The sequence below is a fragment of the Urtica dioica genome, chromosome 8, assembly GCF_054948205.1.
Source record: "Urtica dioica subsp. dioica isolate 48M chromosome 8, U.dioica_male_clone48M_v1_H2, whole genome shotgun sequence".
NCBI classification, from domain to species: Eukaryota; Viridiplantae; Streptophyta; class Magnoliopsida; order Rosales; family Urticaceae; genus Urtica; species Urtica dioica.
The window spans coordinates 8,551,785-8,578,869 of NC_142763.1; the positions used below are offsets into that span (position 1 = coordinate 8,551,785).

Sequence of the window (27,085 nt, forward strand, 5' to 3'; positions counted from 1 at the left end):
TTTATTTTTCAGTTTCCAATTTTTTTTTTAAATATGCGATTACAAGTGTTATACTTCTACCAAATTCTAATAAAAATTATGCGCATTTATTCGAAGGTTATAATAAATCGTTTTATGATTCCGTGGCATATGCTTCTCTTTTTGCCACACGGAAATACCCTACACACACAAACTACACTCTATACCGTTTAAATATAGAGTGTCATGCGGCTAGTTCATGCCATTTTTCCTTAAATATAATATCTGTCTCTGTAAAGTATATACCCATATTTAAAAAAAATACACGTAAAAATAATAAAATTAAACAATAATAAATAAAACTCATCACTTTTACCAATATAATATTATTTTCAATCTATAATCGGGATTATATATCGAACTAGTTACTCCAAAAAAGAAAAGAAAAAGAAAATAAAATCGAACTAAAACAAGCAAGAAAAAAGAAACTGTCTCGTCTATGACAAAACATTCGTAATTTAGAGAAAAAAGGATTCTGCATTGAATTATAAATTAAAAGAAAGAAAATCGTGGTGTGGTCGGGGCTCGGTGATCTCCGGCGAAAATGGAGGCGATACAGAGCCGAGTGGAGGCGTGGGTCCGGGCGCAGGGCGCGAAGATGATGAAGGTCTCGTGGGGCCCACTGCAGTGGCGAATGAAGTGGCCGCCGTGGGACGCCGGCGACAGAGAGCAACGGAAGCGCCTCCAAGATCGCCGCCGCGTCCAGCTCGCCGATCTCTGCCTCTCCCTCAAAGCCGAGTCGCTCTCCGACCTCCAAGACCTCCTCTGCTCCATGGTCCTCTCCGAGTGCGTCTACAAGGTTCGTTAGATAAACAGAGAAAGAGTGTATTCGATTTCTTTCGATTGGAAACGGTTTCTTGATTGTTCTTGTTCTCGTTTCGCAGAGGCCTTCTACGGAGCTTGTTCGCTCCGTGAATAAATTCAAGGCGGACTTCGGCGGCCAGGTTGTTTCTCTCGACCGCGTTCAGCCTTCTTCCGATCACGTCCCTCACAGGTTCGTCGCTTTTTAGGGTTTCTTTGAGAACTCTTGCTTAGGTTTGATGGTGGTTTAGTGCCCTAGCTGTTTGAATTTCGAGGCCTTGCGATAGTTTTTTGGAGAGGCATCTTTGGTTTATAACCTTGTTACTTGAATCTTCATTTCTTCCATGTGCAAAGTATTCTATCTTTGCAATGGCTGTTAATAGGCTTGGCCTACTTCTAGACCTTTCACATTTCAGTGTCAGTTTCATGTAAAGTTTCTCTCTTTGCAATGATAGCTAGATTATTTCATGTTTCAGTGTTGAATGCATTGTTATCGCGCTGCGCTGGGTTGCCTAAAGTTGAACTCTTTGAAATGGTTGCCTAAAGATGTCAAGTCCTATGAGCTAGAATTTTCATGTGTCGATCTTGAAAGTTTCACTCTTTGCAATGATATTTTGAAAAACATTGTTAATTGGGTTAATGTTAGAAAGCTAGAATTCACGTGTGTGTCATATTGTAGGAAAAAAAAAACCATGGTCACTTCTGCACCAGTGTTTCATATATCCCTCAGGTTTTAGAAGATCTTCACTTTTGTTTTTACATTGAAACTTACTGTATTACATATTTTAATGAGAAAATTAAGTGTTTTTGAAATTTCCTAGTTGAATATTGCTGTTAATTTGAGAAAAGATTACATCCTGGGGTTTGTGATAACCTAAATGTAATTCTTTTTTACTGCACACTTATGAAATTTTTTACTGCTTTACAATGTCCAAGAAAGTAATTACCTTTGGCCTTTGGGAAATTTGGAGCAGCTTGATTGTTTGTGTTGAATCTTTGGAAATTTGGTATTGGTAATCTTATCATCTTATGACAAATTGTGAAAATTTCGTGCTTATTACAATACTGTAATCTGACTGTTCTCGTACTTTCGATTGCATCAATTGCAGATATTTGTTAGCTGAGTCTGGTGATACATTGTTTGCTTCCTTTGTTGGAACTAAGCAGTACAAGTGAGTAAGATAGATTAACTTCTGAAACCCTTACCTTTATCTTTTTTCTTAATAACACGATTTACTTATTTGTATAAAACATAGGGACTTTATGGTTGACGCCAATATACTGCAAGGTGCTATATTCCATGACCATGAGGATGACCTTGAACATGTTAGCACCGAAAATAACAAACCTGATCCTAGTGAATCTCAAAAAGGAAATGTGGAAAAGGTGTGGAATCCTTTGAAGTCAAAGTCTAAGGATTTAAACGACAAGTCTAAACCTAAACCAGCTGCTCATCGGGTAAGATAGTGGATCTTGTATACACACACATTGATATATATATTTACATTATATTCAACTGTTACTTGTTCTATTTACATATGCAATGATTTTAAAGTTCTAACACAAACTTTTCTGTGCTTTCAATCAATGTTAATAACGAAATTTATTCTGACGTTTTTTTTTTTTGCCTCTATATTATTATTCTCAGGGATTTCTCGCTCGTGCTAAAGGAATTCCTGCTCTGGAGCTGTACAGGCTTGCCCAGAAGAAGAAGAGAAGACTTGTGTTATGTGGTCATTCACTTGGTGGTGCGGTAAGTTAGCTATTATTCAAATGCTCGGGTTTAAGTAGTAACTAATTTTTTTTTTATTATATATTTTCCCGTTTATATATAAAGGTTGCTGCATTAGCTACACTTGCTATATTGAGGGTCATTGCCGCTTCTTCGTCCTCAAAAGAGAACGAACGTGTACAAGTCAAATGTATAACTTTTTCCCAGCCTCCTGTCGGGAACGATGCTTTAAGAGAGTATGTGTCCTCGTCTTATTTTTTTTTTTTTTTTTTTTTTTGGGTGTTTGTGTGTTTGGTCTCTCTTCTCTTAGTAGGATGTTTGTTTTCGATGCAGTTATGTCCATAGAGAAGGCTGGCAACATTATTTCAAAACATACTGTATTCCAGAAGATTTAGTTCCCCGAATTCTTTCCCCGGCTTATTTTCACCATTACAACGCACAGCCTCCATCTGTGCTTCCAGTAACCGGAACGAATGATTTATCCACCTCAAAACGCGAGGACTCAGATAAATCAAAAGACAGCAAAGGTGAACGGTTGGTTATTGGCCTAGGACCCGTACAGACCTCCTTTTGGAGACTTTCTAGGCTTGTTCCATTGGATAGTGTAAGAAGACACTTGAGCAAATTCAGAGAAAGAAACGGTGGCTCTGTTGAGGCCATCTCTTCGTCGGACTCAGCGGCAGCGTCTTTAATTGAGGACGAAGAAGGGGAACCTCAGTCTCTTGAAATACAAGAAGGTTCCGATGGAATATCTCTAAAGCCGATATCTGAAACCGGTAAAGGGTTACAAGATCTTTCCATGGGTGGAAAGTCTGAACAAAAGAGCAGCACCGCCAAGGGCGGAGATGGTAGGAAATGGGGTGGAGTGCCTTACCTACCTTCATATGTACCATTTGGCGAGGTATGTATAAAAAATTAAGAGTAGCTGGAAGACAAATATTCTTTCAATAGTTCACTATTTTCTGTTTTTTCGACTAATTATATCATTTTTTTTTTCTTTTTCTGTATTTAAACTAGCTTTATCTCCTGGAAAATTCATCGGTGCAATCTCTATCAGATGCAGAGTACTCAAAATTGACTTCGGTAAGCACTTATCCTTTATGCATGCAAAAGAAGATTTAAAATGCGTGCGGTTTTGTTCATGTTGATGACTTGGCTCCAGTGCTAGAGCTTGTATAATTTCTCATTTTATCTGCTTTATTCTGGCAAAGATATGTTCAGGTCAGATCTATGATTGTGGAACTGAAGGAACGTTTTCAATCTCATTCGATGAGGTCGTATAGGTCTCGTTTCCAGAGGTAACAAGAAGCTACTTCGTAACTCACATTTTGCGATGAAAAAACTCGATGCTAACTGATTGCACACTCTTGATATTTATCGTCCCTTGTGGCGCCTGTTAATTGTATATGAAAAAACTTTTGAGCTTTTAGTCTTAGTTACTTCCAGTAAGGAAGAGAACTGTCTGGATTTTCACAAAAGAAGAAGACTTGAGAAGAACTTGGCAGGTGTAGATTTGAAAACGTGATTAACTTGTGACCCCGATTCTTTCAGGATTTACGATATGTGCATGAAAGATGATTCCTCGTCTTTCATAGGAATGGAGCAATGGCAACAGTTTCCTCACCTACAGCAGTGGCTTGGCTTAGCAGTTTCTGGCACTGTCGAGCTTGGGGATATTGTTGAGTCTCCAGTGATTCGTACAGCCACTTCAATCGCCCCTCTCGGCTGGACCGGCGTTCCTGATCAGAAGAATGTCGAACCACTAAAGGTTGATGTAACTGGGTACGGATTGCATCTATGCAACATCGTTAACGCTCAAGTGAATGGTAAATGGTATTGTCCTTTGTCACTCTGTTTCATTCCCTATCTTCTTATTCATAAGATATTTATTCGGTTCACATATTTGTTCATCACACGACACAGGTGTAAAGTATGTTTAAGTGACTTAAAGCCAGTTAGGCAGAAGTAATTTTTTGCTGCATTATGTTCTGGCTTCAGACTAGTAAAAGCTTGCCAAAATACAATATACTAATATATTATTTGACACAACTAGTACATTATCTATTTAAAAAAAATCGAATTTATTGGGTAGTAGTCTAAGTCTAGTGACTTTCGATTTGTAAATAATTATTTTCTCATTTCAGGTGTGCAACTTCCGTCGAGTCATTCCCTTCGACACCGATTTCCGGGTTGCAGCCTGAATTACAAAAAATACGAGTCGTGATCGGAGCTCCGCTAAAACACCCACCGATGCAGCAAATGTCGACCGATGCATTTATGCACGTGTTTCCATCGATCGACCCCGAACCGTCGAATCTCAACAGTGACAGCGACTCAGGCTCGTCTCAGATGGAAAAGTCTCTCCGACCAGAAGGGTTAAACGACTTTATCGTGTTCTGCACCAGTGATTTCACGACGGTCTCCAGGGAGGTCCACGTACGGACTCGCAGAGTGCGGTTACTTGGTCTCGACGTAAGACTTTCTAAATTCTTCAGTCATTGGTGCTACTACGTCGTCTTATGTTTTTTTTTTTTTTTCATTGGTGATTCATTTGAGTGACGGGCTTTCCAGGGTGCTGGTAAAACTAGTCTCTTGAAGGCGATACTGGCTCGGGGAAGAAGAGCTGCGTTGTCCAATATTGAAAACCTGCTTCCTGAGGTAGACATACACGAGTGCATTTCCGGGGGTTTGCACTACTGTGATTCAGCTGGAGTGAATTTGCAGGTACTTTTAACTTTTCTCCCATGGAATCTTCTTCAATGGACTCTTTTTCTTGGCTTACTGGCTCTGGTTTTCCAATTGAAGTCAAACAATTGAAAAGCTGATGTAATTTTTTCGTGTCAATTTATGAAAACCGATTTCACCTGTTGCATTTATGATCTTTATATAATGTTTACTTTTATGTATTTTTTTTTTTTTTTGAGAGAAGAAAGAGAGAGTATCTGCAATGTAATGTCTTTGATTCTGAAATGCAGGAACTGAGTACAGAGGCCTCTCATTTCAAAGGCGAACTATGGCAAGGAATTCGTGACCTCAACCGTAAGACAGATTTGATCATCCTCGTGCACAACCTATCACACAGAATACCTCGCTACTCAAACGCTTCCCATCAGAAGCCAGCTCTGAGCCTTCTTCTTGACGAGGCCAAATCACTGGGAATCCCTTGGATCCTCGCGGTGACCAACAAGTTCTCGGTCAGCGCTCACCAACAGAAAGCAGCGATTGACGCGGTGATCGAGACCTACCAGGCATCTCCGAGCACGACGGGGCTCATCAATTCCTGCCCGTACGTCATACACAGCGCTGCCACGGCATCTCTGTCTTTGGACCCGAGCCCCGACGGTCTGGTGGGAGCTCAAAGGCTCTTATACGCCCCAATCAAATTCGTGCAGAAGCCTTTCCAGAGGAAAGAGACCGTCCTTCCAGTCGACGGTATTAGCTCTCTCTGCAACCTAGTCCACCGTGTGCTGAGGACCCACGAGGAAGCGTCTTTCGAGGTAAATACCCGTTTCGCAAACTTGTTCGATTTGTACAAAATGTCTTAATTTGGGGAAATTCTAGGATTTTTGTCGGTGATTGGGCGAGGATTCAATTCTCGACACAGACCCAAATTCATCAAGCACATTGTAAAGATTTCTAAATTGTTTGCTGAACTTCAAGTACCACCTTTTTTTTTGGGGGGTATAGGAACTCCGCCGAGAGAGACTGTTGGTCGAGTTGGGGCGAGAACGAGGAAAAGGAGCGATGAAAGCGGGACGGGATTCCAAAGAGAAAGCGAATTCGTTGACGTCGGCAGCGGTGGGTGCTTCTCTCGGGGCTGGCGTTGGCCTCATGTTAGCCGTCGTCATGGGAGCGGCTTCGGCTCTAAGGAAGCCCTGAAACCCTTTTTCATTTTTGCTTACTCACTCACATATATCTTTACAATCAGACATTATTGGTGTACCCAAAAGGTGACCACTCATTATTCATTCCTTCCATTCATGTAAATTATCACTAGCACAGCAATTTTCTCCCAAATAGAAAAAAAAAAATTACTTTTTAGTTTTTCAATTGTAGAATAATGCTAGCAAGTGTTTTTTTTCTTCTGCTTTCATTGTATTGTGTATGAGACGAAAATAAATAGAACAAAACGAGTCGAGGTTTTTTTTCCTTCCGTTTTCGTAAATTACAAATCTGATCACGACGAACAGCAAGAGATCATACTCTTCTTGTCGGACGAGCCGTCCTTGACTAGAGTCACTCGGTTGACGGACAGCTCGGCCTTGTAAGAATCGGAGTTGAGGACTTTCCTTCCTATGTTCGAGTAAACCTCTCTGACGACCATCTCGAAAGCGGTTTGGACGTTTGTGGACTCGAGCGCCGAAGTCTCCATGAAGAACAGTTTGTGTTCCTCTGCAAAGCTTTTTCCTTCTTCGATGCTTACTTCTCTTATGTCTTCCAAGTCGCACTTGTTCCCCACCAACATCCTCGCCACCGTTGTATCGCAATGAGCTGCCACGAAATCGAGCAACAATGTACCAGTAAAAAACAAACACATTCACCTCGAAAGTTTCATTGAAGCTAATTGTGATTGAGAAATAAAACAAACAAAATGGAATCCAGGCAAAAACAAGTTCAGAATTTTCGGAACCCAAATAGAGTTGCGAAATCTCAATTTCTCACCACCACCCATATGAAATGATAGTAAGCCCTCAACTAAAACTACTCTCATTTTCAAGTTGTCAACTAGTTTGAATGCAGAGACGTGTTCATACACATATACAAAGTAAATTGAATCCTGAAAAAGCAAGTCTCGATTTTCTGCCCTAGGAGCTAAACTCTACTATGTTTGAAAGTGAAATGTGATTGAGAGAGAAGAGCCCAAAATCTCAGCTTCACGTGACGCGAAGACAGACCACACAGCCAAAAGAAATGGGATCGTGAAAATGCAAGTCTCAAATTTTCGCAAAAAAAAAAAGATAAATACTATCTGTAGTTAAAAAAAAAAGAAGAGAGTTTAAGGTAATGAATGGATTTACTGGTGAGCTCGTCGAGCCAGCGAAGGACGGAGTCGAAGGTGGCGCGGCGAGTGATGTCGTAGACGAGGAGGGCGGCGACGGCGCCGCGGTAGTAGGCGGAGGTGACGGCGCGGAATCGCTCCTGGCCGGCGGTGTCCCAGATCTGAGCCTTGACCTCTCTGCCGTCGATCTCCACCGCCTGAGTCTGGAACTCGACGCCGATCGTGGCCTTGGCGTTGGGGTCGAACTCGTTCCGCGCGAACCTCGACAGCAGGTTCGACTTCCCAACCGCCGAGTCGCCGATCAGCACGATCTTGAACAAGTACTCCTCTTGCTCCGACGACTCTTCTTCCCCTCCTCGCCCCATCTTTTGATTCTATTCCCTAAATATCACGTTTATGTCTATATTTGTAATACAAGCTCACCGCTGCGTAATTGGCGGGGTTTTGCGTATGTGAACGTGATTATTATTATTATATAATCCTTTTTTTTTTCTTCTTAAATTGGATACTGACCAGCTTGTTGACAAAAGGGTGAGAGAGGTGTCTTTTTTTCTTCGTTTCTTTTACTAGTTTGTGGAGAAAAGAAATAAAGGAATGAGAAATGAGTCTTTAACAAACACCATTAATAAGACAGATCTTGTTAAATAGCTAATTCAGAGGTTTAAATACGGGTCCCACCAATACCACGGGATCCGGGTCTGTACGGTTACGGTCCCGGCCTCAGAAGATGCATATTTGGTTGGGAAAATAACACATTTATACCCTGTGTTTTAGTGAAATGTCGAGTTTAACCCTCGGTTTTCAAAAATGTCGAGTTCATACCCTCTGTTTAACTAAAATGACGAAATTATACCTTCTGTTTAATTAAAATGACGAAATTATACCCTGAAATAGACAACAGTGTCACGATTATTCTTTTTATTGACTTTTCATTGACGTTGACTATAATATTTATATATAAACACCAATTATCTGTATTCATTCGCGCCATATATGTAATTTATTTAAAAACTAAAAAATAAACAACAGTCTCTTAATCGTGAAGAACACAGAAAGAGGCAAATAGGTAAACATCGATAGTTGATAGTCATCAAAATCGCATATTCGAACAGAGAATCCAGGATTTAGAGTTTCAATTCGAACACGGAATGAAGTCATTTCTTAGGAGGTATGGGTTTTATTATTTAATTTCAATTTAAGGCTATTTTTATTTCAAAATTGAGAATTTGTAAGTTAGGGCACTGATTTAGATTTGATTTGGTTTTTCTTATATACGAGATAATATCAATGAAAGGGAGATTTGTGACGATGTTATTCATTTCAGGGTATAATTTCGTCATTTTAGTTAAACAGAGGGTATGAACTCGACATTTTTGAAAACCGAGGGTTAAACTCGACATTTCACTAAAACACAGGGTATAAATGTGTTATTTTCCCTATTTGGTTTTACATTATTTTATTTTTATTTCTTTTTCGTAGCAAAATTAATTGGTTAAAGTTAAAATTAACTGAACATTTAATTTTGGTTAATGTTGACCAAAACTTTATGATTAATTTGGTTAAAAAAATAAAAATATTTATCGAATCGAATTAATCCATTAAAATTTAATTTAAACTAATATTTAACGAAATTAAACTTGATGAAACGTAGATTTATAAAATTTTATTTACGTATTTAAAAGAAAAATCACACATAAAAAAGCCATTGAAGTTAATCAAACTTTGTCAAGAGCTCCAAACCATCCAATAACGTTAAAAGAAGCTAATCCAACCGTCGTTTGAAGACGAAGAAGTAGGAATTTTTCGACATATTCCATCATCATTAAACATAACTCCGTCGTTAGGCATAACATACATGTATGACCAAAATTTCTTACCACGTCTCAAATTGCAAAACAGAAAAGTGTCCTTGGACCATAAGAAAACCCATCAACCCACAACGTTTTGTCCCCAATTTTGTTTAGTGGTGTAGGAGTAGGAATAAGCAAATGAATTAATAATACAAACAAATACATACAAGTATATGTACCCTTTGATAGGTCATTACAAGAGCCATAATTCAAATTTTTGGCCCCTATATTTTCTTCTTATGGAGCTACGTGGAATTGACTCCAAGTCAAGAACAAAAATACAAAGCAAGCAACAAAACTGTCAAAGTCAACCAATTATATTCCGAGCTTTCTAAATCATCCACCGCCGCATACTCTGATAACTCTCTGCCAATTATTATAGACCCAATTTTCTTTTATGTCTAGATTTTATTCATTCAAACCTCTTATATATGCTGTAAAAAAAAGATTGAAAGTGCGGATTTTTCCGATGATTAGCTGTTGATTGCAATATTTTCTGGAAACTCCAACGGGAGTTGTATTTCCGTTTAAAATTTAGAAAAAAAAAATTAAAATATCGACTGCAAATTGTATTGGTTTATCAAAAAAATAATATGTAATTTTAAGTTTTCTTGAATTTTCACATTTTTATCAATTTTTGTCGGCATTTCTGTATAATTTTGTTATTTAAAAAAGTTATTGCCCAAACTTTCGAGTTTCACTAGACTTTTTTTAGAGCACCGTAATTATTTAGCTAATTTCAAATTTTCATTTTAAGAAACTAACCGATGTTTGGTTTTTATTTTAGTAAATTAGTCATTTACCATAATTTAGTAAAATGAACGTATACAGTACTAGAGACAATTATGTAAAATACTATATGATTAAAGAAGCTATGTCACCATATGTGATTAAATTATAAACATATTTAAAATATTGATTAGATTGTAAATGCAGCATTTCAAGCGACTTGGTCCGTGAGATTTTTCCTTTTTCCATGTAAAAAAACTACCAAAAGTAGTGAAATATTGTTACAAAGAAAAATGACCGCTTTCGACATCCATTCATCGTCGTTTGATTCGTTTGTGTAAAGGGAGAATTAAAACCCCGGACAAAATATTTTATAAAAAAAATTCCATGCAAGATATGCCGTAAGTTAACACATTTGAATGGTTGTTTGTTTGTCCATCATTCACCAATAATGCGGATACAAGTTTGTAGTAGATTATGCTCTAATTTAAAGCACCACCACTGTTCTTAAGATTGAAGATTATATTTGACTCGAGAAATTTTGATTGTAGAAAATTCTATTCAACTCTTCCCATCTGTATGTATGACTGATCAATGTGGTCATGTGACAAGAAAATACAAAAAAAAAAAAAAAAAAAAAAAGGTCAAAAATATCCGCAACTAGCATTCCCACTATTATCCAATATTGCATGACATTAATAAAAAAAAAAAGAAAAAAAAAAAAGAAAGAAAGAAAAAAAAAGCAGCATAACCATGCATGATAGGATATATTATATATATAAAGCTTTCCCATCTCATCTCATGCACAAAAGAAATTAAAAGTATAGTAAAAAAAAAAGAAAAATGAAGTCTAAAATGTTATCAAGCAAAGCTGCGGTCTTTCTATCTCTATTGATCTGTGTCGCAAACTGTGCCGATCCTCTCGGAAACTTCTGCAACAAAGCCACCGAAATCGGCGCCAAAACAAAACTCGCCCAAAACATCAAAGCCTTACTTCCCGAGCTCGTCCGGGAAGCCTCGAAATCCGGCTACGCCGTCTCATCCTCCGGCCAAGAAAAAGACAGAGCGTACGGCCTAGCCCAGTGCCGCGGCGACGTCAGCCGCGAGGACTGCTCGGACTGCCTCAACGCCGCCGCGTCGGAGATCCGAGTCCGGTGCCCCAACGAAGCCGACGCGAGGATCTGGTACGACTACTGCTTCATCAGGCACGACAGGACCGGCGACTTCGTCGGAAAAGTCGACACGTCATCGTACGCGCTCTACTACTTCAACGTGGAGAACGTGACGGATGCGGAGAGCTTCAACGCCAAGCTCGGGGCGCTGATGGGCCGGGTCCGGCGGGATGCGGTGGCGCCCGGCGGCGGAGGGCTCGGGAAGGGTGACGTGGCGGTGTCGGAGTTCTTGACGCTGTACGGACTCGGGCAGTGCACCGGCGACTTGGCTCCGGTGGACTGCGCGCAGTGTTTGGCGATCGCCGTCGGGAATCTTCCGAAGTTCTGTGGGGATCGGAAAGGGTGTCGGGTTTTGTACAGTAGTTGCTACCTCAGGTACGAGCTCTACCCATTTTTCTTTCCTCTCGCCGCCGCCGCCGTCACCGACCGGACCGGCGACGAGGGTCGCCATGGAATCACCGTTGTGCGTGGATGAAGTCGAATTATTGTTGTTATTGTGGGCGAAAAATGAAAATGGCTGCGTTTTGGTTTTGTTGAAGAAACTTTGAATGGATGTTGAAAAATAAGTTTGTATCACGGTATTGTAAAGACAGTCTTCTAAGGACGCTTAATTTATGATTCTGAAAGTATGTTATCAAAAATTAAAATGGCAAGAAGCGGTACAACATGTCATCTCTAAAATTATCGCGCGACATGTCGCTTTTAATTCATTTAGAAGGAAACTTTTAAGAATAATTAGTCAAAACTAAAACAAGACACATGGCACATAATACAAATGCAAATGCAAAGAGAGACGCATGAGTAAAATAATATTTAATAATAAAGGATACCCTCTCTAAAAAATATGTAAGTATCAGGAGTTAAATTAATTTAAGGATAAATTACAGTATTGCCCCCTCAACTCTATGGTGATTAACGATTTGCCCCCTGATAAATGAAAACGTACATCAGTGGACTTCAAATCCTACAATGTAACCATTAGCTCCTTCTGTTAACACTTATCGACGGAACTCGTCTCTTGAAAAATATGTCATGGGTAGTTTTGTAATTTTACTGAATAATGAGTAATTAAGGATATAATAATGAATGAAAAAAAACCCCCGAAAACTTCTTCATTTTATCAGAACAAAAATTCAAATCGTGGAGATGAAATCCCCGGCGAAGAAGAAAACCCGAGCCCCGAAATCCAAGGCGAAAACGAAGCTTAAAACGGCGGTGAAGAAAAAAGTGGAGAACGCGTCGACTGAAGAGAATGAAAGGAGAAGAGTCGATTATGGTAAGGTTTTATATGTAATGGTGGTCCCATGGTTATTGCTTTTGCCGATTTTGTATTTTATAATAGTTGTTGGTGGTCCCAAACTTTGGGTTTTGTCTAGGTTTTGTCTGGGTTATGTGGTGGTTGTGGTCCCGAGTTAGGGTTTTTTTTTTGTGGTGGTAGTGGTCCCCGGTCGTAATCAATCTCTGAATGGAACATTAAATTATTATTCTCGAGACTATTAAATGGTTGTTCTTAAATGATTCTTGGAATCTTTGTCTTTCAGATCCTTCGTCGACCCTATTTACTTTTAAAGTTCATCACAGTGGCACTATGGATTCAGAGATGGTATATGTTGATGGGGAAGTCTCATACTTTGACTACTGTGACTTGGATAGGATGTCAATTGTGATAATAAATGGTATGTTGAAGAAATACTTAGGATACGATACTGGAGCATTTTATTTCTTACCTGCAGAAGGTGAAAAAAAGATGGAGTACGTTGACACAGATGATGATTTGCTTAGAAGTATTGGGGTGTTAATGGAGACAACAAGAGTAATTGACCTCTACTGCGAGCACCCGGTACCAAATCCTACAGAAAATGAGCAGGCCCATGCTGAAGAAGCCCGTGAAGAGCAGGCCCATGCTGAAATAGCCCGTGAAGAGCAGGTCCATGCTCAAGAAGCCCGTGAAGAGCAGGTCCATGCTCAAGAAGCCCGTGAAGAGCAGGCCCATGCTGAAGAAGCCCGTCAAGAGCAGGCCCATGCTCAAGAAGATCGTGAAGAGCAGGTCCATGCTCAAGAAGACGATGAAGAGCAGGTTGATGAAGAGCAAATTGATTCTCAAGAAGACGATGAAGACCAGGTTGATGATGATGAAGGCCGTGAGCAAGAAAGTGGATACGAACGGAGTGACGATGATGTTGTTGTAGATGCTATTGACCTTGGCCTTGATGTATTGACGCCGAATAAAGGGAAAGCTACAGAAGTTGGGGACGATGAAGAAAGTGAGTATGAAGACGAGTTTGGTGGGGGTAACGTTTCATCCAGTGAGGACGACGAGCAAAAGATGCCACGTGACTTTGTGAAGAAGAAGTTGCCAAAATTTCCTGAATTCAGACCCGACACTGACATGCAAAAACCAGAATTCAAGCTTGGTTTATTGTTCCCGAATGGTAAGGTATTTAAGGAAGCAATTAAAGAGTACTCAATTAGGAGTGGGAAAGAAGTGTTCTTCAAAAAGAATGACCCTAACAGAGTACGTGTAGAGTGTAGGGACCCTAAATGTAAGTGGGTCTGTTTTGCATCTGTGGTAGGGAAGTCATCAACATGGATGATCAAGACATACTGTGGTGAGCACACATGTGCCCGGACAAATAAGAACAGGTTTGCAACATCGGCTTGGTTGGCGAAGACATACTGTCAAGAGTTTCAAGATAATGAGACTTGGTCCGCCGCTAATTTCATGAGTCGCGTACAAAAAGATTTTGTATTGGAGTGCTCGAGAATGAAGGCGTATAGAACAAGAAAAGCTGCTGAGCTAGCTATTCAAGGGACTTATGAGCAGCAATACGCGGTTTTGTGGGATTATGGTGCAGAGATTAAGAGGTCAAACCCCGGATCCACAGTTGAATTTGAGACAGAAGTTGACTCTGAAGGTAAATTCTTGTTCAAGAGATTGTATATATGCTATGAGGCGTGCAAAGCTGGTTTCAGATCGTGTAGACCTATCATTGGTCTGGATGGGTGCCACATCAAAGGGCATCATACAGGCCAACTACTTAGTGCAGTAGGGGTTGATGCTAATAATGGCATGTTCCCAATTGCATTCGCAGTTGTGGAATCCGAAGGGAAGGCAACATGGACTTGGTTTTTAAAGTGGCTACAGATTGACCTGAGCATAGAAAATGGGTACCACTGGACTTTTATTACCGACAAGCAGAAAGGTCTAAAAGAGGCTTTGACTGGAATATGGGAAGAAGGTTCAGTAATGGCAGAACATCGACATTGTGCCAGACATCTCCAAAGTAACTTCACCAAGGTATACTTAATAATTTCATCTGATTTAAAGACTTTATATTGTGCTTATGTGATACTAAAATGCCGGTTGTACATTCTATTTGTCATAGGTGTTCAAGGGTCAGTATTTGAAGACAAAGATGATGGCAGCGGCTATGGAGGCGTTTGAGTGGCTGGTTGATAAAGGTACAAGTCACTGGGCCAGAAGCGGGTTCAGAACCACACTGAAATGTGACATGTTACTGAATAACATGTGTGAATGTTTCAATGGGACAAGGTAAGGTTGAATTTTATACCTTGAATTTATTACCATGTCGACTATGTCGCAGAATGTTACAAGAAGGAGACATTTCTGGCCACCTACAAGTACCAAATATGTCCAATGAATCCAATAGAGCAATGGCCAAAGACATGTAAAACACCCTTGTCAAGACCACCTGACAGAGCCGAGCCAGGAAGGCCAAAAAAGTTGAGGCGTGTGGAACATGATGAGGTTATCCCACGTGGTGCAACTAGAGTTTCCAGAAAATACGTGACAATTTCATGTTCACAGTGCGGCAAGGGGGGGCATAACACCTTAACTTGTTTCAGAAGAAAACAGGAAGAACTGGTGAGATTTATACCTTAAGTTGTTTAATAAATGGTCCCTAATCCAAATGTTTATTACATGTTTTCACAGAGACGTCAAAAGAGTCAATCAAACAACCCAAGCCAAAGTCAGAGTCAACCACACCACCCTAGCCAAAGTCAGAGTCAACCCACACAGGCTTCAAGTCAGGGTCAACCCACACAGGCTCCAAGTCAACCGAGTCAGCCCTCCCAAACCCTTAGGGTAAGTTAACATTAAATGTTTCTGGACCATGTTATTATGTGGTGATTTGTATACATTATGTTTGTGCAGAGGAGCCCGAGAATTCGCACGACAATGGGGCCAAGACAAGGATCAGGAGTGCTGCCAAGAGTCTTATTCTAAAAGTCTGTTTTGGTGTGCAGATTTTGTGGTCTAGTAAACTTTTGATGACTATTTTGTGGTCTTGATGACTATTTTGTGGTCTTGATGACTATTTTATGTATGGTATATTTTGATACTTAATAGACCTTTTGAATATGTGTGAAAGGCTATTATGTTGATTTAATTAGGTACACTTAATGTCAATGTTTTCTCTAATTTGATCTTGTACTTCCCGTTTCAAATTGAGTGACCGATATCTTACTTGCCATTTCAGTATATTACACTTCAACAAACAAACCTATTACGTATGTAAACATATCTGCTTCAAATTTCCATTTCTGTTTCATTCAGCACCAAAAACAAAAAAAAAACCATACAATATAAAACAGTTGTACAATTCCTAGGGGCAACATAGCCTTACTTAAACAGAATGCCATACACCAGTAGTGCAACTATGATGAGTAACATAACTTTCATCTTCTTGATTTCGGCTTCTATTTTGCCCCAATTCGCCATTGATTCCCCCACATTGTTAAGTCCATCAGCAACATCAAATTCTTTCCCATTCCCGAGTTCCTGCTCTAATTTGTTTCTCTTCCTCAGTAATCCGGGAATCACTTGAACTGATCTCTTACACATCCGGGGATCGATCCACTCTAAAAACCCACACCCATTACATATCCCTTTCTGCGAAATTTAAAACTCCATGAATTGAGAAGATAAACACAAACCAATCCATGAATAGAGAAGATCAACACATTCATTCAACATAAATAACATACCTTATATCGAGAACACCCAAAAAATCGACGCCCGGGATTCTCATCGGTCCACGAAGTGCGTTGGATGCTTGGCAGTCCGCACGGACAACTAGGTCGTCGACGATCTTCGCCAGAGGACTGAGCTTCATCGTTTGTACCGGGCTGAGAACGATTCAACGTTTCGCTGCTCCAAGACTGACTCCCATCCATTTTCCTCGATTGAAATCGCGCCTCTTGATTGATTTTGGGAACCCTAGCACGCGAATTTGTTTTGTCTGTTCTTTCCCTAATTTTGTTTCCCCAATTTTATATAAATCATTCGAATAAGGGTATTCTAATAAATTCACACATCACGTGCTTAAAACACGAGAAAAGTAACGATTTCCGTCGATAAGAGTTAACAGAAGGAGCTAATGGTTACATTGTAGGATTTGAAGTCCACTGATGTACGTTTTCATTTATCAGGTGGTCAATCGTTAATCACCATAGAGTTGAGGGGGCAATACTGTAATTTATCCATAATTTAACGCGGTCGATAATTTTGTTTGAGATGGGTGAATAGCTTATATATAAAGAGTCGATATTTTTATTGACTAAATGTCTAACTGATTTTTAAAAAAAAAATGTAATTATAACTATTTTAATAAAAAATTAAAAAATTTAACTTTTTATTAAATAATTACTTTCAAATGGCAATATTATTTATTTTTTCATGAGAAAATTTTACCGAATTATTTGTTATGAAACGAATCACCAAAATTTAGAATTTTTGGCCTTTTTCGTCAATTTTCATGGGTATTACAGGAAACAAATAGAAAAAAAAAAATTAAAACGAAACGGAAAATACGGCTTTGGGTGATCAGAAACTGGCAGCAAACGACAACTCGGAAGAAAAATCAGCAAATCTCCCGCGTAGTCGCATAACAGTTGTTTGCGCTAAAAAAACAATCTGAAAATAGTATCGATAAATTGCTCATTTATGGTTCATAAATCTAACTATTGAGTTCAGAGAAGTAAAATAATCATAATAAAATATTTTTATTGATGTATTTTGTATTTGTAGTTACCATATATCATTTTGTCTCCTGGATCCGTGTCCCACTGTGTAACTACTAATAACCAATCCTTTTTTTAATATACATGTATTTACACAAATCTTTTCCTCCAAACATAATATACGATGACTTATTTTTTTTAATTGGAGAGTTTTCCATGAGTTATTGGAAAGGGAATGACGTCTCTGACATCAACGAGGCCGGTGGCGAATAGGACCATGAGATCGAAGGCAAAACTGAAGCCAGAGTGGTTCACAGTCCCGTGGCGTCGGAGATCCAAATAGCGCTCGTACTCTTCTCCGACCAGTCCCAATTCCTTAAGCCTGCAACAAATTATACATTTATAAAAAAAAAGAGCTAAGCTCTTAATTTCATGTGGCATAATTTAACATTCAAGATAATAAATTAATAATGATAGCACTACCTTGAATTAAGTACACTTAAACGCTCTTCATTTTGGCTCCCAGAAACCAGTGTCCCAATCTACACAACAATTTGATTATATATTTAGTGTTGTTACACTTTATACGAAAGGCTAGTTTGATATTGCTATGATTAAAAAAAAAAAAAAAAAAAATATGTTGTCAAAAAATGTTGCAGTGTTTTAGTATAATTAGATTCGGTATTTGATAAAATTAATAAAAATTAAAACATTGACATATTCTTTATGATAAATAATTTAAAGATATTTTTAGGTCTATCAAAAAGAGTGTTTACCAATTGTAAAAAATGATTTATGAAAAATTATTTGATAAAAGAATATAGAAATAGTTGGCATTAGAAATTGAATGATACAAAGAAAGAGCGGTGGGGTAAGAGAATATGTAAAAAAAAATAAACATAAAAATTACGTTTCTAAAAGCACCAAAATACATGCTTTTAGTTTTTAAGTTCAAAATGAAAAATTATATTTTTAGTTTTTTAAAAAAGAATTTTAGCAAACACGTTGCTCAAAACTATTATAAAAAAGTAAAAAAAATATAAAAAAAACAGTCAAACGCAGCGTTTATCACCTTGGGCACGATGATGTCAAAAGCAGCAACGGTCCGTTTGTCACTGTTAAGACGCGCGTAAAACGGCTTAACTTGTTTCGGATAATTGTATATGATTACAGGGCTTTTATACACCTCCTCTGCTAAAAAACTGCAACGGGATTGAGATTAATACAATGTATGATTACAAGTTTATTATCTTTATTGGCCTAATAAATTAAAAGATACCTCAATTGTTCTGTTGTCAAAGCCAAACCCCACTCAAGCTTCGTTTCCACTTTCTTAGTATCCCTTACCTGGCAATCAAACATATACATGAATTTCAAAGATAATGATGCTGTTTTTGTTGATTATTAATGTTTTTGTTATATATATTTTATTTTCACCTTCTTCAAAACATTTAATGCCTCGGTATAGGTTATTCTTTCGAACGAAGACGATATGACCGAGTGAAGACGGTCAACACTCGTTCGGTCCATTCGCTTCAACACGAACTTCATATCGTCCGAACACTTCTCCAAAACCCATCTACAGAGACATTTGAAAAAGTCCTCGGCACAATTCATCGCGTCCTAAGAAAAAGGAATAAAAATAATTAAATTAGATTGTGAACTACTTCTTTTAGAGCCAGGATTTGCACTCAGGGCAGCAGATTTGATAATAGTAATAAAAAATTCTAAATTTTGTAAGGAAAGTGCAAGGGGAAAAAATTATTCAATGAGCATATATGAAACAATCATATGTTTTTACGCTAAAATATCGTAGCTAATTGATTTTGAGATAAAACATTGAGCGTAAAACTACCTCCAACTCGGAGAAGGCCATTTCCATCTCAACGGTCCACATCTCGGCCACTTGTTTCGGAGACTCGGCCTTGGAAGGCCTAAACCTCGGTCCGAATTCGTACACGTTTCTCAAGCAACAAGCGTAGCTTTCCAAGTGTAACCGAGCCGAGATAGCCGAGTGAGACGCGTTCTCGTCGCGGCTCTTCTCTTTCATGGCCTCCAATCGAGATGCGAGTTCGAGCGTCTTTCTCAAGTCCTCAGTCGCGGCCGCGAGAGCCTCTTTGTTGCTCTCGGTCCTCTTCAGGTCCTCGATGATCTTGCTCTTCTCTCTCGCCGCGGCTTTGACCGCCTCGAGGCTCACTCCCTCGGGCCTCGGCTTCGTTGACTGGTCTTCTCTCTTGGTATTGAGAGAGGTGGTTATGACATGGAACTTCTCGGGTTGAGAGTCCGCAGATATGATTATCGGAAGTTGTACGCATAGAAAGCCTTTGTTTTGAGGGAATGTGTGAGCTCCCAAATTCAGAGCACTTCTTATTCTCATTATAGTTGCCACCTATAGAAGAAGGGAAAAAAAATGAAATTTGATTCCAAGAAAAGTTATTTATTATTCTTGATCCAATTTACGTTATTTACGCATAATTAAATAGAAAGATCATGCATCAAAAAACACATGAAAGGTTATAGAAAGAAAAAAACAAAATTACACGAAAATGAAATGAAGAAAAATACCGTTGTGGTGCGGGGTCGAAGATGAGGAAATTCCCTCAGGGAATTGAGAGGTAGGCGCTTTTTAGACAGCGGGTATTTTTCGGACTCGACTGTTCCGATGTGATGTATTTTTTCAACTCTAAGCTCAATTGCATGTTTAGCGTCAAATGTTGAGTGTTTCAGTTCACCTTCTGCCACAATGCAAGTCCCAAATGGCAGCAATAGGCTTGGGGGTGCTAATGAGGACTCCACAACAACCTTCACACATTTCAAATCTCACTCAAAATTGTTAAATTAAATAATAATAATAATATGAGCTACATTTCTGATTATCTTGTTTCCTTGTACCATCTCCATGCTTATTAATAGTTTGTAAGTATGATCAATTGTTCATCGTTTTTATATTTTTCAAGTTTCATAAATATGTATTAGAAACGGATTCAATTAGGTAGACAAAATCACCAAGAGGCTTGAAACGCAAGAACCGTCGCCGATTTGCAAAAAAATGGTAGAAGGGGCTTGAGGCTTCGTGGAAGCCGTCGTCCCGTCCAACCTATCCCGAGCGGAGTAAGTGTTGCCTCCGAAAATCTTTATTATGGATCTTATAAATGGGATTTTCGTCTGAAGAATCTCCGAACAAGAAACGTCCCTCGTTGCCATTGGCTCTGCAGAAGCGGTTTGAACATCTTCCGCGATTGTGGTCGTGGGTGGTTCCAGTGCAAGGGCTTCCGGATCTTTCTTGATCACTTCCTTCGAAGACTTGACCCATCCGCCGACCAAAACTCTTCGTCCAACCCACTCCTCGGATTCGAGCACAGTTTTCAAGACCACAACACGGCTCGAGAACTTGGAGTGCATCGAGGCGGGTTTTTGCTCAGCCATGATGATGGATTTATTGCTTTATTTGTTTTTGTAAAGTGTTTGTGAAAGTTGTTGTTGTTTTGTTGTTGGAATTTTTGGGGGCTATTTATGTACAAGTAGGTTTTAAAGGGATTCCTTGCTTGTGAAGGAAACCGATTTCTCAAGTGAGTGAAGGATAAGGGAAAAGGATTGTTTCTTGGATGTGATTTGGTAAAGGAAATATTGGAGAGGAGGCAGAGACGCTAAACAAAAGAGGTGTGCGAGGGAAAAAGGTTTGGTATTCTTCAAAAGTTGGGTATTCAAGTGCCAACGGATTTTTAAAATTTCGGTTAATTGCCATTGGGCATTTTTTTTTGTCTAATAAATTATTAATCATTTTTTAAAACTGATTACAAAAATAACGTATCTAAATTTTTTTATCACGAGAGTAGTATTTTTTTAGTTGTGAATAATAATTTTTTTAATGTTGATTGATTGGATTTGAGCTCTATTTAATTTGAATAAATATTTTTTTTTCTAAATGATTTGAAATAATTATTCTATGTTTTAGAAACGTTGCATTTTATAAATAATATTTGTGTAAATTTCCAAAAAAATTATTTGAAGGTTGCTATTTCTGCTGTTTTATCCTGCCTTTTGGATTGATATTCAAATTTCAAAGTTAGACGTTTAATTCATAATAAAATCTATGGATGAGCAGGATATATTATTTCCTTTTAATTTTATTTAAATTTGAGTGCTAAAGGAAGTTTGCATGGTGGTTAGAATTTAATAGTTATTAAAATATATCGATTATTTAGTTAAAGTGTTACTTTCAAATTTATTATATGCTATCCTTTATATAATCACCTAAGAATTAGATATTAGAAAATTAGACAAAAAGTCGTCAGGGATATAAAATACTATCAGTTTTCAAGAGCCATATGTCATATATTCTTATTGTGGTGAAAAAAATCTTCCATCAGGAGTTGTATCAAAATAACAAACAAACAAACAAACAAATTCCTCAATGCAACTAAGATTATTTCCAACAGTGACCCTCATATTTTAAAATATTGCACATCTACCGTTAATGTTATTTTTTGACAATTACATCGCAAGACAATTTCATGGTGGCTATTGGAAGGAAATGAAAGTGCCACTTTCAATAAAGTACCTTACAAATGCTTATTGAAAGTGACACTTCCGTTAGACAATTTGGTGTCTTCCATTGCTTAACGAAAGTGAAATTTCCGTTAGACTTATTGAAAGTGGCACTTACGTTAGACAATTTGGTGTCTTCCATTGCTTAACGGAAGTGAAATTTCCGTTAGGCTTAATGAAAAGTAACATTTTCGTTAATTTCCATTAAGTAATTAAAAAAATCAAATTTAAATAGTAAATGAAAATGACTTATATGTTAAGATTTTAAAAGAATGTACTAATATATAAAATGAATTTCATCTTTATTAATTAAAACTATAATATATATATATATATATATGTGTATGTATGACTTCAAACTATATAATATAATTTTTATCAACATAATATAAATTATGTAATCTAAATTATATAAACGTCATTATATAATAAAAACTTTATATACTTAACGATATAATACAAATTACATAAACTAAACTATATAAAAAAATAGAATATCAACTTAAGTATATAATAAAAAAAATTCATAAACTAAACTATATAATATATATCTAGAGATTGTTGTAAAGAAATATTTGTGGAGAATTTGAGAGAATTCGAGAGAGATGAATATTTGATTTGTTATTAAAACAATAAGAAATGAGATATATTTATAGGAAAAATAAAAGAAAGAGTTAAAAAAATAAAATAAAAAATAAAAACAGCCGTTACACACATTGTACAACTCATCCAACGTCCGTATTTTTTGCAACGGACTAATGGAAATACTTGTCAGCCGCCTGCCACTGCCACTGCCACTTTCGAGTTGTGTAAAAAATATTTGTGATGTTTCTAAGGCATACAAAATTTATTCATTCCGTGAGGTAGTTTGGCACATGCGGAAGCACTTCCTTCCATCTTCATTCGCGCCGAATGCCAGGTTCCATCGCAGCATTAAATTTAAAGTATACTTTATTAATTTATTTTTCGTATTTTTTTTATTATGAAAATACATGTACATGCAATAAGTAGCATCAGCAAAGTAGGTAGGTCTTAAAAATGTATATATGTATGATCCAAGGACGAAGAGCCACAGCCAGTCTCTCATTTTTTATAAATTTTTTATCTTAAAATTTTATAAATTGGTTCCCTTGTTACTTTTTTTTTTTTTTTTTTTTTGCATATTAACCTCTAATCTAAATTATTGGCTTCGTTTTAATTGCATGTATCAATATTTCTATTGAAAAATAAAACATATATGGTGGGCGTTGACTCCAAACGAGCTCTTACTAAATATATATAACCCGATTTGAATTCAGTTTTGATGTTGGCTTCCAAATTCTCGTTTTTTCAGACTTGCTTTATCACCCCATTCTTTTGTAATGATAAAATGATGAACAAATACTAAAATTTATATTTGTAACTCTTTAATAAACATAAAATTATTATTTTGAGAAAGGAGATGATTTGGAAGAGATTGAAGAGGTTATTGGAGTTGATACGTAAAGAAGGGGAGGGGTAAGGAAAAAAAATATTGAGTGTAAAAAAGTTAATATTATATTTTTTTTTGTAAAATTTGGAATGAAATTACTCTATTTTCCAGCCTGATGCATAGAAATCCAAAAGCTCATAAAAAAAAAAATGTTTAACAGAACTTTTGATATCCATTCCAATTGCAAAACCAAGAATTCCGTCAGCTATTTAGAACCGTATATCAAAGTTTCGGTTCTGTTCCGTAATTAATGCCTAGCATTACTACCCAACACTCCCCAAATGCAAAACATTAGACCGTAAAAGAAAAACTAATCAATAGTATGCAATAGCAATGACCATAATATCATATAATAATATTCCAAACTCCAACATACACTTGTTCTAGATAAGGCGAAACGCAAGCTAGCATTATATAAATATATCAGTTCTTAATTAATTAGGGTTGGGGTGAATCAGGATTGAGAGGGTATTTAATGGCGTTGAGGCCAATCTTGCGTAGAGCAGCTTTGCCAAGATCGACGCCACAGATGTCAGAGAGTCTGACGAGATAAAGCAAAACATCAGAGAGCTCTTCGCCGACGTGGACTTTCTCTTCCTCTTTCCAACCCGGAAGTCCCTTACCCACCTCTCCTTTCCATTGGAATATCTCTGATAGCTCTCCCACTTCACCAACCTATATTTTTATAGAATCATAATATTGTCATCATAATTGACTTACTTGATTGTGCCTATGCCTGTATTGACTTGATCTCTATTTATTAAGTTTTTTTTTGGATTAATGACATAAATGCCCCTTGAACTACAGCCTTTGCTACAGCCCAATTTGTGTATTATACGCCCAATTTGTCAGTTAAATTGATATGTGCTTAGCACGTGAGATTTTAAACACACAAAATTATCAAAATGCCCTTGTGAATAATAAAAAAAACAAATGTTAAATACTTTTCACTCTCTCTCTCTCTCTCTGCTTTGCTTGAAGCGTTTACTGATAAAATCATTTCAATGGATAAGAGCGATGAGCCAATTTGTAAAGACTAGTATTGTTCGGCTATTTGGTATTAAGAGCAAGATTGCCATTTCGGGTGTTGTCTGTGTGTACCAGACTTGATTTAATCAATATTCACAACAGCGTTTTTTGCCTACCCTATTTCTCTTATTCTTCTTCATCGGAAGTGAAATGAACAACTACACACTCAATTAATTTATCAGCAAAAAACAAAAAAAACAAAAAATAATGAAACCCAATTGTCATTGAACTTGAACCCGGAATCTCTAATCGCCCACCGAATACCCCAATTTCGATTTCAAATTCGTGTAAACTCAGGAAATCACAAGGACCTGATTTTGTTTTCGATTTTCGAGAGGAGATGCTTCGTTGTGGCTTCAAACGAAACGACGATTCGCCGGCAGAGAAACGGGTTTGTGCTTCACCATTTCCCATCGGCTCAGGCTCTGCTCACTCGTACTCAACTCTCGAATGCATATTCCACGCCGTGGCGCAGGAGATCGTCGTTGAATGAAGGACTCGAGCTTAGCCGCTGATGATGGTGGTGGCGGTGATGAAGATAATGAACATATTGGCTCTGTTGTTACCAATAGTTTGTTGGGTATGGATTCGAAACCCTACTATAAGTTTGAGTTTCGACTGCGTGTAAACTATGTACAGTGGAAATTTAGGGTTGATCAAGGAGAACGGAGATGTTGGGGAGATTTACGAGAATTTTGTACCAGGGAAAGTTGATCGAGGGAGAATTCAAGAAGAAGATGGTGAATAATTCTTGATTTGTTTTCTTTATTTTTTTTTTAATTCTTTCATTTTATTTTAGTTTTTTATTTATTAAAAGTAATCAGATATGAATTTGGAATTACAAAACTAAAGCTCTTGTTTTGACCATCACGTGACAACCACGTGTTACTTAACTGACGGTCAGTGAGAATCCGTTAGGGGAAGGACTATAATGACACTAAACATAATATTAAGGGGCAAATAAGTCGATTTTATATTATAAGGGGCAAGTTGTAACAAGTGTTGTAGTTCAGGGGGTATTTATGTCATTAATTTTTTTTTTACAAAGATTTCTTAAATTCGAATTTTATGTGAGAGAATATATGCTTTTTAAAAAAAAAAATGAAAAAAGAGACATGAAAGCGTGACAGAACGTGAAAAAGATAGATATGGGTTCCACTTCCTGGCAATGAGTGAGAGGAAAAAGTTATCTGTGGGTTGATCGAAATTATAACAGCATTTTACATTCTACATTATTACGCATACCTAACTTTATTTTAGTTTAAATTAAATGATAATTTAGCTAAACAGTCTATTTAAAACAATGAATTTGCAAAATAATCAAAAATTTATTTAAAATTAATAAAATAATCAAATTATGCAATAATCAAATTTCATAAATACTTTTGATATCAAGATTAATTTCGTTGAAAGTAATAAATTGTTTAAAAATAATCGTAAAAAATTTTAATTTTTGTGTAAATTTTTTTTTAACAATGTAGTTTTGACTAATTTGTTAAAAATTTGAAACTTTGACTACTTTTTTAATCAATTAGTTTTAAATGGTTTTTTGTATAATTTATCCTAAATTAAAATAACGTTAGAGGACATCAGGGGATTGAGGAAGTTTCCTTGTAAGAATTATTTATTAACATTATAAAAACAGAGACTTTATTTTTCTTTCTGTTGTCAACGGTAATCATAGTGCTTTTATGGCTTACCAAAATCAATTTCATTAACTCTTGTCATTTTGTTTTTTATTTTTATTTTTCACAAAGTAAAGTATATTAATATCACATATACAGATTCTAAGTGGTAAATTTTAAGTCGATAGTAATCACATGAAAAAATGGAAAGAATTAAACCCATGAAAAGTTAATTATAACCAGTATACGTGATATTGAAATAAAAGAAAATGACCAGAGTTAAGGAAATTGATTTTGTTCAGCCATAAAAGCACTGAGATTCTCTAGCAATATCCGTGAAAGAAAGTCAACACTAAATAGTAAATATCAAGACCATAAGGAATTAAGGATCTCTTTCAACTTTTCCTTCAAAAAAAAAAATCTCTTTCAACTTCATGATTCATGAAAAAAAGACAAAAATACCGCCATATACAATGATTAGATCATAAGAAAAGAGTAAAAAACGACACAATCAAAATAAGAATTTTCAGAAAATGATTCATATGATACATACCAGAGCCAAGAGGAGGTTTCTGGGACTGTGATATTGGTCCCAGTCTCTTTCTTTGGCAAAGTCAGCCATTTTCTTCGTCAGAAGCTCAAGGCTCACAACTTCTTCTTCCGAAACCCCGCTCATGTTTAAACCCTAAATCTCTCTCTTCCTTCGGTTTTATTTCTCAAACCCGAAATTTGCCTGTCTGTTTTCTCTTTACAAGTGATATTGTGATTTATGAAAGACTGGATTTTTTTTTTCTTTTTAAAGATGTGAAAGACTAGATTTATACGTCTAAAAGGAACTGCAATATTGCAATCACTATTTCCCGGGATTTAGAGAGAGAGAGAGAGAGAGAGAGCAACGGGTCATAGCCGGTTGTTTGTTTTAAATTGTTTATTCTCGTTTTTTTTTTCCTTTCCTAAATGCTAAGAATTAATGCAGGGGAATGGTCAATCCTGAAGTCCACAATTATTAGTGATTTCAATACTTTTGACAAATCAACTTAAAACATAGTTTTGGACATTTATATGAATCGTCCAATGCACAATTACGTTTTACCTTTTACTTCAATTTTTTTTTTTACCTCGTTCT

At 37.1% G+C, this 27,085-nt stretch overlaps 6 protein-coding genes and 1 long non-coding RNA gene across 7 annotated transcripts; 3 read left to right on the plus strand and 4 right to left on the minus strand.

Moving 5' to 3' along the window:
• The first annotated feature begins 377 nt into the window (after positions 1 to 377).
• On the plus strand, positions 378 to 6,601 carry LOC149387840 (lipase class 3 family protein). The gene is made up of 14 exons (XM_089621932.1): positions 378 to 817; positions 903 to 1,012; positions 1,929 to 1,991; positions 2,076 to 2,277; positions 2,468 to 2,572; positions 2,657 to 2,787; positions 2,885 to 3,452; positions 3,569 to 3,634; positions 3,773 to 3,849; positions 4,103 to 4,384; positions 4,696 to 5,023; positions 5,123 to 5,275; positions 5,527 to 6,048; positions 6,239 to 6,601. Exons 1-14 carry the CDS (start codon positions 563 to 565, stop codon positions 6,428 to 6,430), a joined length of 3,054 nt encoding a protein of 1,017 aa, XP_089478058.1. The 5' UTR covers positions 378 to 562; the 3' UTR covers positions 6,431 to 6,601.
• Positions 6,572 to 8,127, minus strand: RABA5B (RAB GTPase homolog A5B). Its single transcript, XM_089621935.1, has 2 exons — positions 7,570 to 8,127; positions 6,572 to 7,042 (listed from the first exon to the last, which is right to left on the minus strand). Exons 1-2 carry the CDS (start codon positions 7,913 to 7,915, stop codon positions 6,729 to 6,731), a joined length of 660 nt encoding a protein of 219 aa, XP_089478061.1. The 5' UTR covers positions 7,916 to 8,127; the 3' UTR covers positions 6,572 to 6,728.
• A 2,813-nt stretch (positions 8,128 to 10,940) lies between these two features.
• LOC149387842 (receptor-like protein kinase-related family protein) lies at positions 10,941 to 11,854 on the plus strand. Its single transcript, XM_089621934.1, has one exon. The coding sequence runs from the start codon at positions 10,973 to 10,975 to the stop codon at positions 11,774 to 11,776; it is 804 nt and encodes a 267-aa protein (XP_089478060.1). The 5' UTR covers positions 10,941 to 10,972; the 3' UTR covers positions 11,777 to 11,854.
• A 3,265-nt stretch (positions 11,855 to 15,119) lies between these two features.
• LOC149387843 (uncharacterized) lies at positions 15,120 to 15,535 on the plus strand. Its single transcript, XR_016300599.1, has 3 exons — positions 15,120 to 15,187; positions 15,257 to 15,409; positions 15,479 to 15,535. It is a non-coding gene; the product is annotated as an uncharacterized LOC149387843 (long non-coding RNA).
• A 300-nt stretch (positions 15,536 to 15,835) lies between these two features.
• Positions 15,836 to 16,573, minus strand: LOC149387844 (uncharacterized). Its single transcript, XM_089624450.1, has 2 exons — positions 16,312 to 16,573; positions 15,836 to 16,216 (listed from the first exon to the last, which is right to left on the minus strand). The coding sequence occupies exons 1-2, from the start codon at positions 16,498 to 16,500 to the stop codon at positions 15,947 to 15,949; spliced, it is 459 nt and encodes a 152-aa protein (XP_089480576.1). The 5' UTR covers positions 16,501 to 16,573; the 3' UTR covers positions 15,836 to 15,946.
• A 731-nt stretch (positions 16,574 to 17,304) lies between these two features.
• NS2 (asparaginyl-tRNA synthetase 2) lies at positions 17,305 to 20,767 on the minus strand. The gene is made up of 8 exons (XM_089621933.1): positions 20,293 to 20,767; positions 19,852 to 20,088; positions 19,142 to 19,675; positions 18,724 to 18,909; positions 18,566 to 18,633; positions 18,359 to 18,488; positions 17,770 to 17,828; positions 17,305 to 17,668 (listed from the first exon to the last, which is right to left on the minus strand). The coding sequence occupies exons 1-8, from the start codon at positions 20,710 to 20,712 to the stop codon at positions 17,485 to 17,487; spliced, it is 1,818 nt and encodes a 605-aa protein (XP_089478059.1). The 5' UTR covers positions 20,713 to 20,767; the 3' UTR covers positions 17,305 to 17,484.
• Positions 20,768 to 23,633: 2,866 nt separating this feature from the next.
• On the minus strand, positions 23,634 to 26,840 carry LOC149387846 (dCTP pyrophosphatase-like protein). Its single transcript, XM_089621936.1, has 2 exons — positions 26,513 to 26,840; positions 23,634 to 23,980 (listed from the first exon to the last, which is right to left on the minus strand). Exons 1-2 carry the CDS (start codon positions 26,633 to 26,635, stop codon positions 23,744 to 23,746), a joined length of 360 nt encoding a protein of 119 aa, XP_089478062.1. The 5' UTR covers positions 26,636 to 26,840; the 3' UTR covers positions 23,634 to 23,743.
• Positions 26,841 to 27,085: the final 245 nt, after the last annotated feature.